The sequence below is a fragment of the Xyrauchen texanus genome, chromosome 40 (assembly GCF_025860055.1).
Source record: "Xyrauchen texanus isolate HMW12.3.18 chromosome 40, RBS_HiC_50CHRs, whole genome shotgun sequence".
Taxonomy (NCBI): domain Eukaryota; kingdom Metazoa; phylum Chordata; class Actinopteri; order Cypriniformes; family Catostomidae; genus Xyrauchen; species Xyrauchen texanus.
This window is the reverse complement of record NC_068315.1, coordinates 15,770,662-15,792,303: the sequence shown is the minus strand read 5'-3', so window position 1 is coordinate 15,792,303 and position 21,642 is coordinate 15,770,662. Positions and strand designations below refer to the sequence as shown.

Below are 21,642 nucleotides of genomic sequence, written 5' to 3'. Positions count from 1 at the left end.
ACTCAGGCAAGAGAGTAGCACAAACTGAACCTGAACGCGAAACTCCAAAGATATCAACGGGTTGCCATCCTGAGAGAAAATACTTCTGGTTGTATTCAAGAAATACTTTATTTTAGATTATTCGGTCTAGAAAAGACTATAAAAATACGTTATTCTCTATTAAATAGGCAATTAACGCACTTTCAATGGAATACCAAAATGCTGCAGAATTAAACGGTTTGTGCAATGGCAAAATTGTCACAGAATATCTCTGCCGAAACGGCTTTAGCGAGCTGTCACTGGATGCGAAGAAAGTTGCTATCCAGCACAAAAACGAGACATCCTGGAAAGAGGCGGAGGATGAGTCGCGGTTACCTGCGCTGAAGGCGGCGTACACAACCATACTGCGAGGACTCGGAGAAAACACTGACCGACAGGGGCTCCTCAAAACCCCACTCCGTGCTGCTAAGGCCATGCAGTTCCTGACCAAAGGGTACCATGAAACAATCTACGGTAAGTGCTTTTTTCAGTATATGATGCCTTGGCAGTGTCTGTATAGTAATATTAAAAAATAAAATTTTGCACTTTTTAAATAGTGGTGCGTCTGATAGTTAGGTTCATTATATTCTGATTTTAACCTTTGTGGGAATTTTTTGGGGATTTGCTAAACTATACATTTTTGGAAAGGTTATTGTATAAGGAGTCAGAAAATCAATGTTTGCATTTGCTCAGATGTCTATATGAAAGCCATATTGAAGTTTAAAAAATGGCCGCCATAAAATTTAAAATTTTAATATCTCGACTTCTGAATAAACTGGAATGTTGATTTTTACTGCTAAACCCACACTGTAAGGGTCAAGGAAACCAATGGTGCTAGTTAAAAAGCTACAAGATGTTACCACATTAACCCATAGATGCATAAGTAGGTAAAAAAAAATGACCCCGTGTGGTTGTTTTCTTGCAGTATCTTTGTAATGAAAAGTTATCATTTCATATTCCAGCTGTTCAAAAATAAAGATTTTTTATATCACTCATTAAAAAATTTAATATTTATTGTGGGAATGATTACAAAGACATGCACATTGCAAACCTACTAGAATGCGTCCACACACAAAGTAGCAAAGTTCCTGTTGAAAGATATTATTTGCAGTGATTTTTCGAGCCAATGGCTCTTCCTCAGACTTGCTATATCAGAAGTGTCATCCCTTAATAGCATTGTTTTACAGAGCATCTAACACATGTATAGTAACTATTATCTTCATTTTACCTCAGAAAATGTTATACATTTCAACAACATAGTTATACACATATGACTACAGCTAACTAAGCTAGATAATATTACTGTATAGTGTGTGTCATATATGACTTTTGCTCTTCAGACTTCTGATATACAGGGATAGTTGTTGTGGAACACACAACATATTATATCAGCTGTGTCATCCCTCAAGAACATTGTTTTACAGAGCATCTGGTACATGTATAGTAGGTAGCCTTTTTTCTTAATTTTGTCCTCCAGAATGTTATATTTCAACAACATATACATTTATGACTGCTGCTAACAGGTCGCTGACATTACTGTATAGTACGTGTCAGTGTCATAAATGATGATTGTTTGAAATTAGCCTACTTTATAGTTAGCTAACACTAGCTAACTAGTTAGCTAACATTAGGCTACTGTATGTAGCCTACATTCATAATTATTATTTTGAGAGCATGTGTTATCATATATCATCAAATTACCCTTTGTAGTTAGATATCAACACTAGCTAGCTTGATAATATTCTATGTCCAAGCATGAGTGACAAGTAACACGGTAAAGAAGCGGTATGTCAAGCTGAGGAGTCCATTAACTGGAAGCAGTGCATTTTCTGCCAGTCTGATGATAAAAAGAAAGGAGTCCTGGTCCAACACCCTAGATTAGAGTCCTATGGGCTCATTCTTCAGGTAGTTCAAGAGAGGGCCAGTTTGAACGATGGGGACTATGTCCAATTACAAAGGCGACTGCAGAACTGCACACCAGAAACAATGTGCACAGAGAAGGCAGTCTGGCATCGCTCCTGTCACTCAAGTGCAACTAATAAGGTTGAAATACAACGTGCAAGAGACCGCAATGCACATGCTTTAGCTACAGGACACTACACTTCCAAAAAGCGTGGACAAAAAAGAAGAAGCACAGAAATGGATGAGCCAAACCCCTCAACATCTGGTTCTTCATTGCCATTCACACGATCCCATACAAATCCACTGGATAAGGAAGAGTGCTTCTTCTGCCAAAAGGACAATGGCCAGCCACTGTACCAGATCAGGACTGAGAATGCTGGTAAAGATCTCAAAGATGCTGTGGAAAAGTCCCATAATACTGCACTGAAGACAAAGCTGAACACCTGCATATCACCTGGTGATGCACATGCAATCGATGTGAAATACCACAAATCTTGCTGGAGAGAAAATGTGTTCCACGCTCTTCGAGAAACTACCACTAGCAAAACTGCCAAAGAACCCTTTCTACAAAGGTCGAGTCTTCTTGAGCTGATCAACCTTATTGATGTGGAAACACAAAACCAAGCGTATCTTCATATGGATGACATTGAAACCACTTATCTCAATTTGATTGGTTCAGAAGTCTTGGAAACTCATGTACCTGCATTTAGCAGAAAATGGCTGAAAGAAAGAATCCTCACTGATTTGCCACACCTGGTGTCTGTTCGTCCAAATAGAAAGAAGCCAGCAGTCCTCTACTCCCCAGATGCATGTGAAGAGGACATGGTTACTACCACAATGACAGCTGGCAAGGAGGAGGAGAACAGCATGAAGACAATCTACAAAGCAGCACAGGTAATAAGGAAAAGTATTGCAACCTTTACCAAGACCAAGGAGAGAAATGTCATAAAGGTATCTAGTGACATTGGCGATGTTCCAGCTGAACTACACACCTTAATATATTGGATAATGGTTGGGCCTGCTGAAAAGCTGCAAACTGAAAAGAGAACCAGAGTTGTTGACCGAGCAACATTGACGGTGAGCCAGAATATCATGTATGGGTTCAAATCCTGTGCACAGGTAAAGTACATACCGAGCAGTGAATCCAGCATCATTCAGGTCACCCCAAGCAAGAGAGAACCCACAGGTTCTAGGACTAGCACTGACTGTCCACCATAACACACGCAACAAGAAGCTGATGAATCTTCTCAATGCTCATGGCTACTCTGTTTCACATGGCCGTGCCCTTCTAATGGAAACTGCTTTGGCCAATGCTGTTGTAGAAAACATCAAAGCGCACCAAGGCCTCTATGTACCACCATTCCTGAAGAAGGGACCTTCGTGTTTTTGCAGTAGATAACACAGACTTTGCAGAGGACACTCCCGATGGAAAAGGAACCACTCACGGAACGATCACTGCAGTGTACCAGAAGGTCGATCCTTCTAAAGAACCTGTTGCAGAACCTCTGATCATAGGTGATGCACAGAGTCTATCAGTCACTCCCTACCATGTAGAGATGCTTCACTGTGACAAGCCAAAACCACAGCTTACCAAGAGGTCAGAACAGTTTGCCATCAACCATGGGATCTCAGAATCCTATCAGCTGACACAGCTAGGATGGGTTTTTGCATCTGCTTTATCAAGAATGAAAGCAGAAGAAACTTCCAGCAACATTCCAGGCTTTTTATAGCGGCAACTCAGAATGCTGACCTGGAACTCCATCTACAAGCTGGAGAAGCACTGAGCAAGCTGTTCTTTGCCATGGACCGGATCAAGTACAAGCGACTCTGGCCAAGATACATCGCAGACATGCATGACTTGAGGACCAATCACCCTCAGACATGGGAGGAACTACGAGCAGGCAATATATCAGTCACTAAGAGTGTCATTCCTTTTGTGTCTGTTGGGGCAGACCATGCATGCGAACACCTGAACAAGCTAATGAAGATTAGCTCTGGGATCATTGGCATCTCCAACAATGCCAATGCCAGACAGAGATTTTTCATGGTCACACCAGAACTTTCTCGTCTGTCAAAAGAGTTCAAGAGTCAGTTTGACATGGAAGCTGACAGAATCACAGAGCATCATGAGCTTGGGCCAAGTGCAGTCAAGAGGGCACATGATACAATCGACAAGATCAAGGCAGCCATACTCAGCCATGGAAACCCCTTTACCAATGAAGGTGACAACCTGCACAATGTGATCACGCAAGCCTACATCCCAGATGAGTATGTACAACAGATCTTGAATGCTGATGTCATTGGCCAGAAGTTGTATGAAGACTATGTGTCAGAGCGTATCAATGGAGATGTCAGCCTCTGGGCCCCTGTGAAGAAAGAGAACAACAAGATGTTCCTGTCTGGGAACAAGAAGATTACAGTGAAACTCAGAGACAATACTGTGGATCTGAAGGAGACCAAGGACCTGTTTGCAAGGCTGATGGTACTTGCTAGGTCAAATCGAGACATCAACCAGAAAGAGGCCATAGGAAACTATGAATTCACTCTGACACCAAGGGCACTGTTCGCTCCTGATGGAACACTTCTGCCATGCCATGACAAGTCCAAGTTAATCCATCTACTTGAGAAGCTGACAAAAGAAGACATGCCCCATGAAGACCATCAGCCGCCTCAAGTTGGAAGTTCTACTCACCAAGATGTAATGCATACAGGACTCACAGACCTCACATCTACTGATCAGCCAAGTCGGAAGATAGCACTGGTGGACGGTATGGTGCTTGTGCAGAAGCTGAGCAAAAAACCAGCGACTGTATTGACAGTCAATGATTTGAGTGGCTGCTTCAATGACAGACTGATGCAACTAACACGAGATTATGATGAAATCATCCTTGTGTTTGACACATATAGGGCAGATTCTCTCAAGAGTGCAACTAGAGATAAACGAAGACAAGGAAAAGCTTCTATTCAGTACCAAGTCAGAGATGACACCATCATCAAACGCATCCCAATGAGCAGGTTCCTACCAAGATGTAATGCATACAGGACTCACAGACCTCACATCTACTGATCAGCCAAGTCGGAAGATAGCACTGGTGGACGGTATGGTGCTTGTGCAGAAGCTGAGCAAAAAACCAGCGACTGTATTGACAGTCAATGATTTGAGTGGCTGCTTCAATGACAGACTGATGCAACTAACACGAGATTATGATGAAATCATCCTTGTGTTTGACACATATAGGGCAGATTCTCTCAAGAGTGCAACTAGAGATAAACGAAGACAAGGAAAAGCTTCTATTCAGTACCAAGTCAGAGATGACACCATCATCAAACACATCCCAATGAGCAGGTTCCTCTCCCATGACAAGACTAAGAGTGATCTGACTGAATATCTTGCTGCCAAAACTCTGGAGTACAACAAGAGATCCTCCAAGCTGATCATCACATCTGCTTCTGGGCTCACTAGGAGCAACAAAGACCTTGTCTTTGAAGAAAACAACCACGAAGAAGCAGACACATTGCTGATCCACCAGGCTGTGCTGGCTTCACAGAGAAACCCACATGATGCACAGTTGGTATTTTTCTCACCAGATACAGATGTTTTAGTGCTAGTCACAGCAAACTATGATCTCATGTTGAAGAACACATCCATTTCTATGGCCTCTGGTGTTGTGCAGATTGAACCACTGTGGCGAGCTCTAGGTAAAGAAAGAGCAAAGGCTTTGCCAGCCTTCCATGCATTCACTGGGGCTGACAACACAGGAAGGTTCTCCCGCATAGGCAAGGCAACCTGGCTGCAGGTCTACCTTAAAGCAGATGAAGATATTGTCAAAGCTCTGCAGATACTTTTGGATGAAGCAGATGTGACAGAAGGAATGCGGTCAGCCCTGGAATCCTTTATATGTGCAGCTTACTCACCCAAGGGGATCAACATCAAGGCAATCCCTCAACTGCGATGGCATCTCTTCTGCAAACATAGGGTAGAAAGTGACAAGCTCCCTCCAACACTTGGAACTCTGAAGCAGCACATCTTGAGAGTCCATGTCCAAACAAGAGTATGGGCACAGGCAGCCATTGCTCTGCAGGATCCACCACTGGATCCTCTGCAAAACGGATACTTCAAACACTCGGATGGCATGCTCAAACCAGTGACCACAGATGTCCTCCCAGCCCCAAAGGCCATCCTTGAGTTGGTTCAATGCAAGTGTAAATCTGACTGCTCTTCTGGGAGGTGCTCCTGCAGAGCTAAGGACTTAGCTTGTACTGACATGTGTCAGTGCAGCAGCCAGTGCCAGAACGATGACGATTCCTAAGCCGTGATGTATGAAAGCGATGATGATTATGATGATGTATAGAAACTGCATAATTAAAAAGGTTGCTTAATCATACTGTGGTCTAAATGTGCATGTCGATAGTTCCAGAACATCCACGTTTTACATTAGCTAATTTTAAACTCTTCAATAAAAGGAACTCCGAGTTATCTGATCAACTGCTTGTGATGTGTCGTTTTTTTACCCATATTGTGGATGTATTTCAATGGGATGATAAAAAAAAACATTGTTTTTAAGGAACATGGAATATTAAATGCAAACAACTTTTCATTACAATGATATTGCAAGAAAACAACCACACCGGGTCATTTTTGACCCACTTATGCATCTTTGGGTTAATGTGGTAATGTCTTGTAGCTTTTTAACTAGCACCATTGGATTCCCTGACCCTGAAAATGTGGGTTTATCAGTTAAAATCAACATTTCATCTTATTCAGAAGCCGAGATATTACAAATTAAAGTTTTACGGCGGCCATTTTTTTTAAATTCAATATGGCCGCCACATAGACATCTGGGCAAATGCAAACATTGTTTTTCTGACTCCTTATACAATAACCTTTCCAAAAATGTATAGTTTAGCAAATCCCCAAATAATTCCCACAAAAATATATAGTGAACCTGACTATGAGTGCGTGAGAATCTCACTGCGCTACTAGAATATTCCATTGCTTTAATTATGGGTTACATAATTTACTTAAACGTCGGCTGGTGTGGGGGGCCTCTTACTAATCACCTTTAAGTTCCTAAGAACTTTTCTCCTGAAATGAGCTGATTTATGAAACAGGTTTTAATGTCTATTGTTCCTAAAGTGGTTCCACAAAACAATTTAAACTATTGCTTATCTGCCCTTTTTAACCTTTGTAATCTGTGGTAGCTTGAGAATGCACTTTCCAGTTCTGTAGCAGTATGGTGTAGGGTGTAGCCTATATATACCATGGGTAGGATTTTATGTCTTAATTTATTTTTGTTTCAACAGATATCCTTAATGATGCCATCTTTGATGAGGACCACGAGGAGCTGGTTATTGTGAAAGATATCGACATGTTTTCTCTTTGTGAACATCACCTAGTACCATTTTTTGGCAAGGTGTGTCTCAGTGTGTCTGATGCTATGTCTTGCTTTAAGACATAGAGCAAGAATTTGATTTCTAACTGTTTGCTTTACTTAGGTTCACATAGGATATCTGCCCAGTAAAAAGGTTGTTGGCCTCAGTAAGCTTGCAAGGTGATTATACAGCATTCACACACACACACACGACACACACAGGCAGACACACACAGGCAGACACACACAGGCAGACAGACAGACACACAGACAGACACACAGACACAGAGAGATATATTATATTTGGCAATATTGTATGTAAACACAATCATGCCAATAAAGTACTTTTAAATTTAGAGAGAGAGAGAGAGAGAGAGAGAGAGAGTTTAGCATGCCAGTCTCAGATGGATGGTAAAGGGGATTGTTCTCACATCAGAGTGAGATAGAAAAAGAGCTTTTATTAGTTACAGTTGGCTGAGTTCTTCTGTTATCATAGCCCATTGACTTGAGGCTTAGATCCAAAGCCTGGCACAGTATCCTGTCCCATCCAAAAAGAAATCCAGACTAGCTGACTTCTGGTGCTGAGAAAATCCCCCTCAACTCCCACCTCCACAGTGGAGTGGTTGTGGGAACCATTACCATTGCCACCCTCACTAAATATAATGAAGCTGGTGTGTCCTTTGCCTGATTAAAGTCAGACTTCATAAGACTCCATCCTTAGACTGCATTTACTCTACAGTATATCTGAGTTACTTCTGTACATACTTAAATAACAATTACATTACAGTTATATGCCTTCATGGAATAATGTTTAGAAAAAAAAAAACACACAAGTAGTGCTTGGTTAAAGCGAGAGAGCGAGAGCCTATCAAGTACACTCCCTGAACAATGTTTGGAGGCGATTGTCACTGAAATTACCAAAATAGAGAAACCTTCATATTCTGCTGATATTTTTTGTTGTTGTTTGTTTTTGTATAAAGTTGTTGGGGTGTTTAAACTTTGTGCTCTGCGTATTTTGTACCTCTTTAGGATTGTTGAAATCTACAGTCGGAGGCTTCAAGGTAACTATCATCTATCATAATGAGAGGATGTTGTAGGTTTTCAGTGTTAGCAGTCTGTACAATTCCATCTCTGAATTACACAACATTAAATGTGATCCCATCTCAGACATACTATTGAATCCATGCTTATTCATATCATGTTTGTGACCATAGAGATGCACTTGCAGTCAGTACAATTTAAATTGACCAGTTATAAGCTGTGGTCCACCCAACAACACATGTGTTGCTTCCTTACTTTTTACTTTTTAATTTAATTTTTACAGTTCAAGAGCGTCTAACGAAGCAAATTGCAATGGCAATCTCTGAGGCTTTGCAGCCTGTTGGTGTAGCAGTTGTCATTGAGGCAGCGTAAGTATTTGACATACAATACCTCCCTTTACAAAATAATGATTATGTGATTATGACTCTAGATTATTTACCTTATGGAATATAAGATTATTTAAAAAGTAAACACATTAATCAAACACAAACCTAATAACATCTCATAATTCACTAGCTTAAAGGAATATTCCGGGTTCAATACAAGGTAAATTCAGACGTTACCATTTGTGCCATAATAGTAATTTCTACAAAACATTATTTTGTCTTGCCCCACCTCTTTAAAAAAAGCAAAATTTGAGGTGACAGTGAGGCACTCACAATGTAAGTGATTGGGGCCCAATTATTGAACATTAAAATACTCAATTATAGCCACAAGACATAAAATGCATGTTAACATGATTTTAGTGTGATAAAATCACTTTCTAACCTTTTCTCTGTAAAGTTATATCCAGTTTTACAAATTTGCTGCTATGACAATGTAATATCAACAAATGTAAACAACTTCAAGGCTCAAATAATACATGAGTTTTAACAAAAGAAATAATGTAAGCATAGGCGGAAATCACGGGGGTCGGGGGAGTCAGGACCCCCCCCCTAAAATATCATTAAAATATGTGTATTGTAAATAATATAATGATATAGTCTTAAAATAATTGTTTAAGAAATAAAATAATACAAATGCAAACGGGGCAACAACAAAAAACCCCTTGGTGTCCCCTTCAAAAATTGCTCTTGACAATTGTTATGTTTATTGTCCCCCCCAACATTTTGATGAAATTTTCGCCCCTGAATGTTAGTGCTTTTATAAAATTATAAGATTCAAATTTCTGCCTTTTTTAAACCCAACAAAAATTGGCTTCACTAAAAATAAGTGCTTCACTGTAACCTCTGCTTTTGCCTTTTTTAAAGGGAAATTAATTTTAGTGGTAGTCAATATTATGCCACAAATGCTGTTGATAGAGCTGAACTTGTATTGAACCCAGAATATTCCTTTAAATCATTTCCTCTATACAAAGCAATGTAAACATTTCATGGATTTAAAGCTTTGAGTATAGTGCACCTATTTAGTTCCTGCTTACAGTGACTTTCATGGCTGATGAATTCTTCATACAATGATGAGCATAAATGTATGTATTTCAAATGTTAATTGTGACTTGAATGGATGTGTGTTGTTGTAGTCACATGTGCATGGTTATGCGTGGAGTGCAGAAGATGAACAGCCGTACAGTGACCAGTGCCATGCTGGGTGTGTTCAGGGAGGACCCAAAGGCTCGGGAGGAGTTCCTGGCCCTGGCCAAAAGTGCAAAGTAATCCACACTTCCGTGCTGCAACTCTGTGTGTTTAAAGTGAAACAGGTCAACGATCCTCAACAAGATGTTATAAGAGTACCTGAGGCAATGTTAATTTTGTTCGAGTATATTAAAATGCTTAAGCATAGGCTTATCATGATTGTTAATAGAAGAAACAATGATAACAGATAATAATTGTTAACTTACTAAAAATTAGAATATTAAACATGCCAGTTATAAGAATTATTTTGTCTTGACATTCAGTGGTAGTTTCTCAAGATGTGTTATACTCGTACCTTCAAAGAATTTACCTCAAAAGAAGTAGCTTGTAGTAACTCTAATATATAAAATGTGAAAATTGATAGACCAGATTTCAATATATGCAAATAATGAATACCCTTGAGTTTCAGCAGTAGGCATTACAGTACACTCATTCTGTGTCTATGTAGCTGGTGGAAAGATCTACGGCTCAGTGAGATTCTCTTAGCACCATGGAGGGTTTGAAAATGTAGAGTGTATATACTGATCAGCCACAACATTAAAACCACTGACAGGTGAAGTGAATAACATTTATTATCTTGTTACGATGGCACCTATCAAGGAGTGGGATATATTAGGCAGCAAGTGAACAGTCAGTTTTTGAATTTCATGTGTTGGAAGCAGGAAAAATGGGCAAGCGTAAGGATCTGAGCGACTTTGACATGGGCCAAACTGTGATGGCTAGACGACTGGGTCAGAGCATCTCCAAAACGGCAGGCCTTTAGGGGTGTTTCCAGAATGCAGTGGGTAGTACCTACCAAAAGTGGTCCAAGGAAGGATAGCCAGTGAACAGGCGACAGGGCCACAGACCATGTCCAAGGCTCATTGAAGGCTAGCCTGTCTGATCCGATCCCACAGAAGAGCTACTATTGCACATATTGCAGAAAAACTTCATGCTCTCCATGATAGAAAGGTGTAGGAACACACAGTGCATCGCAGCTTGCTGCATATGGGGCTGCGTAGCCGCAGACTGGTCAGAGTGACCATGCTGACACCTGTCCACCGCTGAAAGCGCCTACAATGGGCACATGGTCTGAGTGGCCTGGTCTGATGAATCACATTTTCTTTAAGGTCATGTGGATGGCTGGGTGCGTTTGAATTTACTGCGTTTTTCATGTTGAGTTTCAAGTCACAATGGGCTTTTTCCGTAGAAATTAGATTTTTATAAATTTGATCAATTTATCGTTAGGATCTACCAGTGTTGAAGTATTCAATATGTTGTAGGCTATTAGACAAGGCAAGCTCATGAGCAGGCTGATCAGACAATGTCAAAGCCTGTCTTTTTCTGTCTTTTTTTCAAGAATTGCACTTCGGAACGTTCTTACAAACTTTCTTAATTTTTTTCTTAAGAACATTTTCGTTACAATCGTATGTCGTTACATAAAGTAATTTATGTTACTTTGACACGTGCCACCTACCTAATGTTTGTTGCAGACCATGTATACCCCTTCATGGCAATGGTATTCCCTGATGGTAGTGACCTCTTTCAGCAGGATAATGCATCCTGCCACACTGCAAATCATTTTCAAAAAGTGTGACAAAGAGTTCAAATTCCCCAGATCTCAGTCCGATTGAGCATCAATGGGATGTGCTGGACCAACAAGTCCGATCCATGGAGGCCCCACCTTGCAACTTACAGGACTTAAAGGATCTGCTGCTAACATCATGGTGCCAGATACCATAGGACACTGTCCGAGGTCTTGTGGAGTCCTTACATTGATGGATCAGAGCTGATTGGCAGCACAAGGGGGACCTACACGATATTAGGCAGGTGGTTAATGTTGAGGATAATCAGTGTCAGATCAGCCACAACATTGAAACCACCTGCCTAATACTGTATAGGTCCCCATTGTGCTGCCAAATCAGTGCATACCCTATTCTGAGATGATAATTCTTTTCACCACAATTGTACAGAGTGGTGCCAAAAACATCCAGTGAGCGGCAGTTCTGTGGACGGAAATGCCTTGTTGATGAGAGAGATCAACAGATCAAAAACAAAAGGACTCTTGGTGGCCAAACACAAACAGGTCAATAGTATCAGACACACCTACAGGAACAGGCTCTTGTCTCTCTCACACACTGACGTGCCTTTTCAGCTCTCCCTTCACCGGTGTTAGAGATTAACCCAAGGAACCTTACAGCTATGTTATGACCCAAGGAACCTTACAGCTGATCTCTCTCCAGACCGACACATGGCCACGCCCCTACATGCTACACAGTGTTACTACAAGCTACTTCTTCTGAGGTAAATTCCTCGAAGGTTCGAATATAACACATCTAGAGAAGCTACCACTGAATTCCAAGACATGTTTAATATTCCACTTTTTAGTAAGTTAACAATTATTTCTGTCATCATTGTTTCTGCTGTTAACAATCATAGTAAGCTTTTTAATATACTCCAACAAAAATAACATTGAACATGAACATTTTAGAAAACTAATTTGTTTTGAAACTTGGAATAAAAAATTTTCAGTGTCACTTTCAAATTCCATGATTAGCTAATTTTCAAGGTGTCACATGTAAACGTGATGTTGACATGTTGAATATTTATATTTACATGGAAATTGCTACGCCAATGACTGGATTTTTGACACATTTGTGTCATTTCTATGTAATTACAAGTAACAATTGTATTAAAATATTTTCACTATTGGTTTAGATGCATAAAACTATCATGAACCACTTCCAAATTAAAGCTTCTTTATGAAAAAAAATATTCTTGTCATTGCTTTCTTATTAAAAAGACTGGCTTCTGCAAGATGTCATCACAATTTTATTTAGCAAAAAAAAAAAATGTATACTGTGTGTATATATACAGACTTTAAGAAACTGTCCAGATTGTAATCGGTGTCCCAGACAATTCTTCATTTAATAGATATCAAGGGAATAATATTTTAAAGTTTCTTAAGTATTGCTATGCCTTCTTGCCCTTAAAATATGGCAAATAATCAAACAGACTACAAGAGCATTCACAGCAGTTACTGTCTACAAATATTATTTCATACAATATATGGATTCTGGAGACTTCTAAAAATCCACATTATCATTTAAAAGTAAACAACAAAACATACAGATGCCACTGTGGACACTGTTGCAGCAATTAAGAAATTTAAACAGGCTGTCAAAATCACTGTACACTAAACCTGTTGCTATTTTACACTGACCTAATGTACTTGTTCTATTTGTCTTCATTTTTACATTCGATGCTCTAGTAATTACACTGACTTGTATAAATCTAGGGAAAAAACACATTTTAAAGCAATGTAAAAGGAGATGATAGAAAAGATGTTCTTGACTTGGGGGAAGGAATGACATTTAAATGTCAAAGTCTACTTTTGGTTGGTAAGGTCCAATGGCCATGTAAGTTTTAAAAAGGGGCTATAAATTGCTGTAATGTGAATTGACTGTATTTCAGGGTACAATAGATTGGTTGGTCTGAATTGTCTAACTACTGTTATGTTCTGTAGAATAAATAACTTATAGAAAATTTGCCTAAGAAATGCCAAACTAATGAGCACATTTCAGACATTTTTATTTAAACAGATTTACTTCTAATTTTTCCAAACAGTACAAGCCAAAATATTGCTCTGTTTAAGTGGGACAGAAATACCAATAACATATGCCCTTCATTCATAACAGTTATGAACCAGGGCACCACTTTCTCAACACTTTCAGAGTCACGAAACACTGCAAATTGCTCCTTTGTTACCTCTGCACTAAAAATGAACACAATCATCCACAAACACCCCTATCACAACCAAATACAAGATGTCTTCAAGAACATAGAATGAATCAAACTGAGGTCTGTTTGTAGTTCTTGGTATCAATAACCTTTATCCCGCACATGGCACAAATTCCTGCAAAAGAAGAAATAGAAAACGGATAAATAGTTATGTTAAACAATATGAGCTTATGTTCTACATAAACAATGGATAAGACCGATTTAAAAAAGCATCCAAATATATTCACTCGCTGTTCATCTCACCTTTCTTGTATGCACATCCCTGGCAATAGTGTGAACCAGACTGATGGACAGAACTTTTGCATATTCTGCAGATGGCAAAACCAGTCTTTCCATAAGGATCAAACCTGTCAAAAATATTATGCAAGCTTTCAATAAAAATGCATCATATATTATAAATCAAATGCATAGCAAGACTATGGTGTTAAACATAAAATTCCAACACACCTGGCTTTTTTGGAGGTCAGCATTTTATTTTCATTTAGCTTTCGCCCACCACTCTCTGTAATGTAATAGTTTACATGTCAGTGTTGACAAGGTACACATGTACTAACATCCAGCAGCATACTACTATATAAAACTAATATATATATATATATATATATATATATATATATATATCTAGGTAATAAATAAAAAACAATAGTTAATGCATAAGGTATCTAGAACTAACAATGAACAACATATTTATAAAACATGTAAACTTCATTAGTTTATTCATTAAAATATATTTGTTGATTGTTATATCATGATAGTTCATAATGCATTATCTAATGTTATCTTTAAATTTAAAAATGTATTAGTGTGTTGGAAGTAACATTAACCGAGATTAATAACTGGTGTAGCAGTTTGTTTATTGTTAGTTTATATTAATTAATTTAACAAAATATTGTTTCCAAATACAACCTTATTGTTAAGTGTAACCAAACTAACACCTAACCAGCAAAATAATTTACCTGTCGTGTTTCTAGCACCATCTTTCCAGGTATCAGGAGTGATGACCCGCCCCAGTTTCTTCTCGCCTGTTTGGGACATCAGCACATGCGTATTTCACAAAAATACAACACTTTACATCCATCATGCTTGGCTAACTTCAATAAAAAACAATACATTAATGTTAGCTATCGCTGAGCTCAAGAACAACTGGCTACACATATGTTTACAGTAGACTGTTTTTTTGTTTCCTACAGTTCTCTCGCTACTACTATGTATTTCTAGCAGATAAAACACGACACACGATTGCAAGATTAACATCCAATTAAAATGACGAAGATTAAATAAAATTACTTGTTAAAAAATCCTCTGATTTACAATAGGATTCATTATAGCTACTTACACTTTTCGCAAACCATCTTCAAATGTGTCAGAAAATCGTAGCTAACACGTCAGAATAGTTCTCAGATGCAAAAAAAAAAAACAATGAAGCTAGAAAATATTTTACTCTTCTTAGTGACGTAATCTGAAGAGTTGTCGAAATAAAAGCCCTGTAAATGTCACTCAATATGATAACAATATAATTTGGTAATGTTGTTATTAAAATAAATGTATTTAATTTAATTAGAAAACTAATGAATGTTAATGAAGATTGTGTACAATCAGTTTTCTCATGGTGCTTCATTAATTCTAGAGTCTTTTATTATGATTAAGAAATAGTTGGTCATTGTTTGTGACTTCATAATACCGGAAGTTCACGGTAGTCATGTTTTGTAATTAAGTGCTCGACGTTCTATGTTTTAGTTATGTGAAAAACATGTTATGGAGCTTTGTTTGGAAAGGATAATTTTTTTAATGGTTTGTTGAATTATTCACGAAGTGCTGGAGGAATCTGTCGATCTATTAAGTTGAATTAGGAAGCGCATTTATTTGTGTTAATAGCTTCAATCAAGCACCAAACTCCACTTGACAATATTTATTTAACAGTAAGTTGAATAATTCACCATTTACGCTCATTTTTAGCTATGTGCAATATAATGTCGTCACTGTTGTTTTCTTAAATGCTAGTTTTGCTTTTATACTGAACTCTAATATTTGGTCATACTCTATATCAACATATAATTAAAGTTCATGTATTTGAGCATATATGCACACATTCAAATTCCATTAGTATTTGGAAAATATATGCTAATTTATTAAATATATGTTCCATATGTGGACAAGTATGTGACTTTTTTTATCAGTGAAAGCCATGTTTGAACAAATATTTTATATTTAGGTTTTATATACAGTGTTTTGCCATAGATCATATTCTGTATTGCCAGTGTCATTAGTGTGAACTATGTCTTTAATAGATTTAACATTGCCTACTTGTTGGGTTCCTATCTGTCTCTTATGTCCGTTCTCCAATGACATATAACATGTTGTAACTCTATATAAAATTATGTGAAAGGCAATGCACATGGCTTCCAATTAAAATTGCTTTTGCAATCATTCATTAAGCCATTCACCCAATCCTGTTCTTTCATCATTCTTTGACAGGTACAGACGTTTATCCTCCATTATGTGGGATGTTGAGATTAGGGGCATGGCATCAGCCCATGTCATCATTGCGTCATCCATCTTTATGGCAACTGTAATGCCAGCTGTGTTGGTGGAAAACTTCTCTGTTTATGGGACTCACATGGTTTGGCTGTATTGTGTGGCCGGATTTGTTGCTGTTGTCAACATTGTGGTGTTTTGGCTTCTAGGCATCAGCCCATCAACAAAGAAGAACACGCTGAGCTTCAAGGTATAATGGAGCAGAGTATTCTCCAATGATTTGTCAATTGGTGTCTAAAAGAATGAGTTTTGAAAAGTTCAGTGATAGAACCCATTGGCTTTGGTTAAAATATTTCGAAAAATCTGTTAGAAATTTATATTTATCAGTGTTTTCATATTTTTTGGTTTTGTTTTTTCACAGATCAATAGATTGTTCAGATCCTGTCTGTACTTTCTACTGTCATGCCTCTTTTTCCATACTGTGATTGTATTGTATGGCGTACCTCTACTAGAGTGAGTAATTTTTGTGTATTTGTTTGGCATCAAAAATGTTGATTTTGTGCATTCTTGATGTTAAAGTCTAAGGTCATGTTGCAGGTCTGCCCTGGAGACATTTTCTCTGGCTGTGCTGCTGTCCACCTTTACTACATTAAGATGTTTGTGCGTACTGGGCCCTAATGTACAAGCTTGGATCCGGGTTTTCAGCAGAGATGGGTGAGTGCAGTAAGAATTATCTTCACCATGAACCAACTGCATTATTGCTTGCTCCCTTAACCATATGGGAAATGGGATTGGTGAGCAGTTCATCTTTTATTCTTCCACAATATGGCTTTAATCCACTAGATGGAGACTTTGATCAACTTTGAGAAATGGGTGCTACAATTTACAAACAGCTTCATAGTCAAGGGATTATTTTAAAATAAAAGCCTGAACATAAAGAATAAATTACACAGACCAAATTTTTTTCTTCCCCCATGGGCAGTGTCACAAGTTTCAAGGAGCGAGTAAAGTAGACCATAATAACGGATTTATTTTTTAATTAAGTAACGTGTTGCTTTTGTACACCTCTACTTTCCATGTTTTGTGAGAAGTTAGGAGGAAAAGTGTGCAAACTTCGGGGAGATGCAGTGCATGGTGGGTATTGTAGTTCTATAGAGTGTGAGGCTAGAGACAATGTATCAGAGACAAGTCACTTTTATTGAAATTAATTGAAGAAATTGGAACGTCCAACCAAAAATCTCTAGCACCCAACAGTCAATAGATGTAGAAAGGAAGTCCCGCCTTGCAGGAAAAAGAGCTTATTACCATTTAAATACAGACGTCGCCTGTCAATCAACGCATGCACATTAGCCATACAAGCCGGGACAATTGTGTGTTTTAGTGTAATATGAGGACAACATTCTGTTGAGTGAACCACTGCATTTAAAAATCAGTAAACATGTTTAGGCAGAGGGATTATAAGACTAGTCTTCCACTTGCTACGACATGAAATACTGGCTCAATTAATTGAATTATACAGTCAAACTACTCCATTTTACAGCTCCCCATAACTGGGAGAATGGGATGAGGAAAGCTGACTCTGGATCAGTGGCTCAGAGCAACGTTCTACATCGATTTTGTACGTAGAGAAAATGTCTTGTTTTCTAAAAAGATTCTACAATTTTGTTTTATTTTAAACAAGTAGATTGATTCATGAAACAAACAATTTTTATGACATTTTTGTAGCATTAAAAACGATTCTATTCAGGTTGTATCAACATGCGCCTTAGAAGTTGTATGCAATCAACCAGTGACCTCTGTACGCACCGTGGATCAAATCGAGCGTGCACTGAGATGAATTAAGTGAAAAATATATATATTTTTTATCAGACACATTCCTTGAACATATTAGGCTGGCATTCCTCACTGAATTTAATCCGGACTTTTGAAAAACATCTTAAATTGACTCTGACATGGTCGATGGGCACAGCACATGATGACACATATGATGCAGGTACATCATTTAAATTTTTGGGTGAACTGTTCTTTAAATGATATATTAGGCTGTTGTGTTTAGAAACAAGCACAAACTCGGACCATAGAAATGGTTTTGTGCTATCATTTAGTGATTATTTCCAATGGTATGATGTAAGAGATGCTTTGTGTTTATGCAGCTGCACTATTTGTTTAAGCACTGCTGGGAATTTGTCTCTCAGAGGTAAATACTCAAGAATTGCTCTGAGCAGCATGAGTCCATGGTCTGTTTTCATTGAACTCCTACTCTTACTTTTCATCATTCTACTTCATATCAGCATACAAGCCCTGTATTCAATGAGCTCTAATCCTTATCGATATATATATTAACCAATATATCTAAATGTGTCAATGTACTGTAAATCCATAGTTTCATTATTTTATGTGTTTACATGAACACAGCTTGTTTTATACAGTTATATATAGTTATTTGTACAGATACGGTTAGTATTCTGTCTCTATGAGCAAAGTTTTTGTTTTGTTTTTTCACACAAAATGCTGATTAAGCATGTGCCGTTTTCAGAGCGATGTCAGTGTGGGACACCTCGCTTCAGATTACAACTAGTTGTAGTGTGATTGGAGCCTGGCTTGGAGCTTTTCCTATTCCTCTTGATTGGGACAGACCCTGGCAGGTTAGTGTGATGTGAGAACATAATCATACACACACAAACAAGTTTCACTCCTTTTAACAATGATCTGTGTGCTTTTAATCCCATGTGCTTGCATATTCCAATGGCAGCCTGGTATCATAAATTCCAGTGATTTAAAAAAAAAAAAACATTTGTTAAGTAGCAGTTGGTACACAAGATTCTGGCTGAGGAGTGGTGCTCATGCGGGTGATGCAGGTTTGATTCTGGTCTGCGACATATTCAAATCCTGTTTGTTCTCTTTTACCCACTGATGAATTGTCTTCACTAAATCTTCTTAGTAAACCAAAAGCCCCAAGACTATGTAGATAAGTGTGTGTGTGTGTGGGGGGGTTATTAAGGTTAATTAAGTAGGCTATGATCTGTAAAGATTTCTGCTGGGGCAGCAGAATTTCAGGAGAGGGTTCCTTGTTTCAAGGCTGCTGCTCATGTGCTGCACCAAACCTCACAAAGGAGGAACATACCAGAGAAGCTTTACTTTTGAAGGTAATTTCCTGAAACTGAGATGACATACTGTAACCCCAACCTGTTTGCCTTGTGGGAAGATTTGCAAGAAGCATTTTTTTTTGCTGTGTAAATATTTGGGTTTTCTTTTATATTTTACTTATTGATGCTGTCTGAATATGATGTTTCTCTGTGTTCACAAATCATATATTTTATCCTTAATGATTTCATTTTATCACACTAAAGTCAAGTATACATGTGTAATGTTTACATTTTGTTTAAACGGTGGATGTTTTAAATAATGTCTAAATTATTAAATAGAAGTTATAAATTATATTACAACATTATGACACAAATGCTGTTAAATGAGCTTGACGTATTGAACCCGTAAGATTCCTTTAACCTTATATGTGTAAGTTCATAGCCAATATTACAACTTCTTTGTCATGCCAACAAAACTGTAATCCCAGTCTTGGATGTAACTTAAACATAAGGTTAGTAATCATGTTAACACGTATAATGTTCATGTCTTCTTGTGGCTATACTTTTGAAATATAGCATTTTTAGCAATCATTGTTTGGCCCCATTCACTTCAATTGCAAGTGCCTTACTATAACCACTTTTTTTAAACAAATGTCAAGCAAGCCTAAAATTAGTTTTGTGGTAATCAACATTATGCCACAAATTCTGTTAACTTAACTAGGAACATTCCTTTTAAACATTCCCAACAATCTGTGTCAAACAGTAAATACTTTACGCATAGTTAACACTGAGCACTTTAGACAACTTTTCCCTCAACAAATAAATCTGCTAGGACAGCCATAGACCGACTTTGTTGTGTATGAACCAATCTTGATGAAAAATGCAATATTCTCCAAACATGGAAGAACTGCACTGGAAGATCAATTATTCATGCATTGTACAGAGACATTGATCAGAGTCCAGCGTGTGCCCTCGTTTTGCCCTCAAAATGTCACACTGAAGTCTCCCATGTGTGCTTTCTGACACACACTCTACACACAGACGTCTAGACAAGACCGCAGAGTTGAGACTGATGCATTATGGTAGGAAGAAAGCTATAGGGAGTGCAGTTAGGTTGGCGTAGAGTGATTCCTCGACACATGATGATTTGAAGTGTGAACTAATGAGAAACTCTAGGGTGGTTGAGTCCCGACACAGAGTGCAACTCACACTCCGTCCTCCTCACTGCCATGACAGTCCACTTTAATGGTGCCCATGGCCTTGAGATAATTGAAAAATCAATCTTAGTGACATTTTTTTAAATTCTGAGCTACTCCTGCAGAGCTCCAGTAATTTATTCAGTAAAGTATTCTCACTCTGTAAAAAGACATATAAGAAAAGTGTGTGCAGGGGTAATCAAATATTTTTGTCACCTGCTACTCAATCTCTTATATAATTAATATAATGACCAAAAATGTCATATTTTGAAATGTGTGCTTTGTGCAAGTCTGAAATATGCCCTAAGAAGCTTTGAAGAAGCAGTAAGACAAAAACAATGACACAATGTTACAAAAAGCTGTTTTATAGTCAGTCAATTTTGAGGCAAGTCATACATTTACATTATGTATATTCCATCAAATTCTCACAAAACCATTGTGCCTTTTGGATTTTTAGATTTCCATATATCTACTGTTTGAAGTAATTTTTTTATAAAGGCATTTGTTCTTTTTCATTGTTCACAATGTGTTGGAAGCTTTAAAGACCACTCAGACAACTCTATATATTTGCAAAGACTGCAAGAAATGCTGTTTTAAATCACTTTTGCTCGTTCAAAGCAAAAATTCAAAATGCAAAGTAGTCAGAACAGACCTGAGAGGCAAGGCCACCAATACATGACACTCACAAAACAAACTCTACAAAAGAAAGAGGAAGAAAGCAGTCTTGAATACAAAATTTGGTTGGCAAAACACCACAGTGATTTTGAAGAATTCACAGGCAGTCACTTGTGCTACTGCAGTTTCATATCTCTTAATTTTTGGCTCCTCTGTCTAGGTTTGGCCCATCTCCTGTACCCTTGGCGCAACAACTGGATTTCTGACTGGCCTCCTCGCTGCTCCTGTCTGGATACATTGGCACCGCAAACAGCTCACCTACAAGCTTAAGTGAGCAACAGAAGGGCTCAAAGTCACAGGCCACCAGGAACTCAGCGAAAGAGAAATTAAGACCTGTCAAAAAATAGAGAAAAAACAAACAAAACAATTGTCCATCCTTGCGTCAGGCCAGCGTACATGCTCCAAATCCCAGAAATGAAGTTTTATTCTGAGGTCTCATTTACAGCAATAAACATCAGGCATTTTC

General features: G+C 38.1%; 3 protein-coding genes across 3 annotated transcripts; 2 read left to right on the top strand and 1 right to left on the bottom strand.

Annotated features, from left to right (window-relative positions):
• LOC127633582 (GTP cyclohydrolase 1-like) lies at positions 1-10,200 on the top strand. The gene is made up of 6 exons (XM_052112793.1): positions 1-492; positions 7,225-7,334; positions 7,417-7,472; positions 8,322-8,353; positions 8,617-8,701; positions 9,853-10,200. Exons 1-6 carry the CDS (start codon positions 186-188, stop codon positions 9,983-9,985), a joined length of 723 nt encoding a protein of 240 aa, XP_051968753.1. The 5' UTR covers positions 1-185; the 3' UTR covers positions 9,986-10,200.
• Positions 10,201-12,769: 2,569 nt separating this feature from the next.
• On the bottom strand, positions 12,770-15,182 carry LOC127633586 (cysteine-rich PDZ-binding protein-like). The gene is made up of 5 exons (XM_052112798.1): positions 15,081-15,182; positions 14,701-14,766; positions 14,192-14,246; positions 13,988-14,091; positions 12,770-13,859 (listed from the first exon to the last, which is right to left on the bottom strand). The coding sequence occupies exons 1-5, from the start codon at positions 15,094-15,096 to the stop codon at positions 13,795-13,797; spliced, it is 306 nt and encodes a 101-aa protein (XP_051968758.1). The 5' UTR covers positions 15,097-15,182; the 3' UTR covers positions 12,770-13,794.
• Positions 15,183-15,430: 248 nt separating this feature from the next.
• On the top strand, positions 15,431-21,480 carry LOC127633583 (phosphatidylinositol-glycan biosynthesis class F protein-like). Its single transcript, XM_052112794.1, has 6 exons — positions 15,431-15,663; positions 16,220-16,469; positions 16,641-16,732; positions 16,817-16,933; positions 18,756-18,864; positions 21,337-21,480. The coding sequence occupies exons 2-6, from the start codon at positions 16,242-16,244 to the stop codon at positions 21,448-21,450; spliced, it is 660 nt and encodes a 219-aa protein (XP_051968754.1). The 5' UTR covers positions 15,431-15,663; positions 16,220-16,241; the 3' UTR covers positions 21,451-21,480.
• The last annotated feature ends 162 nt before the right edge of the window (positions 21,481-21,642 follow it).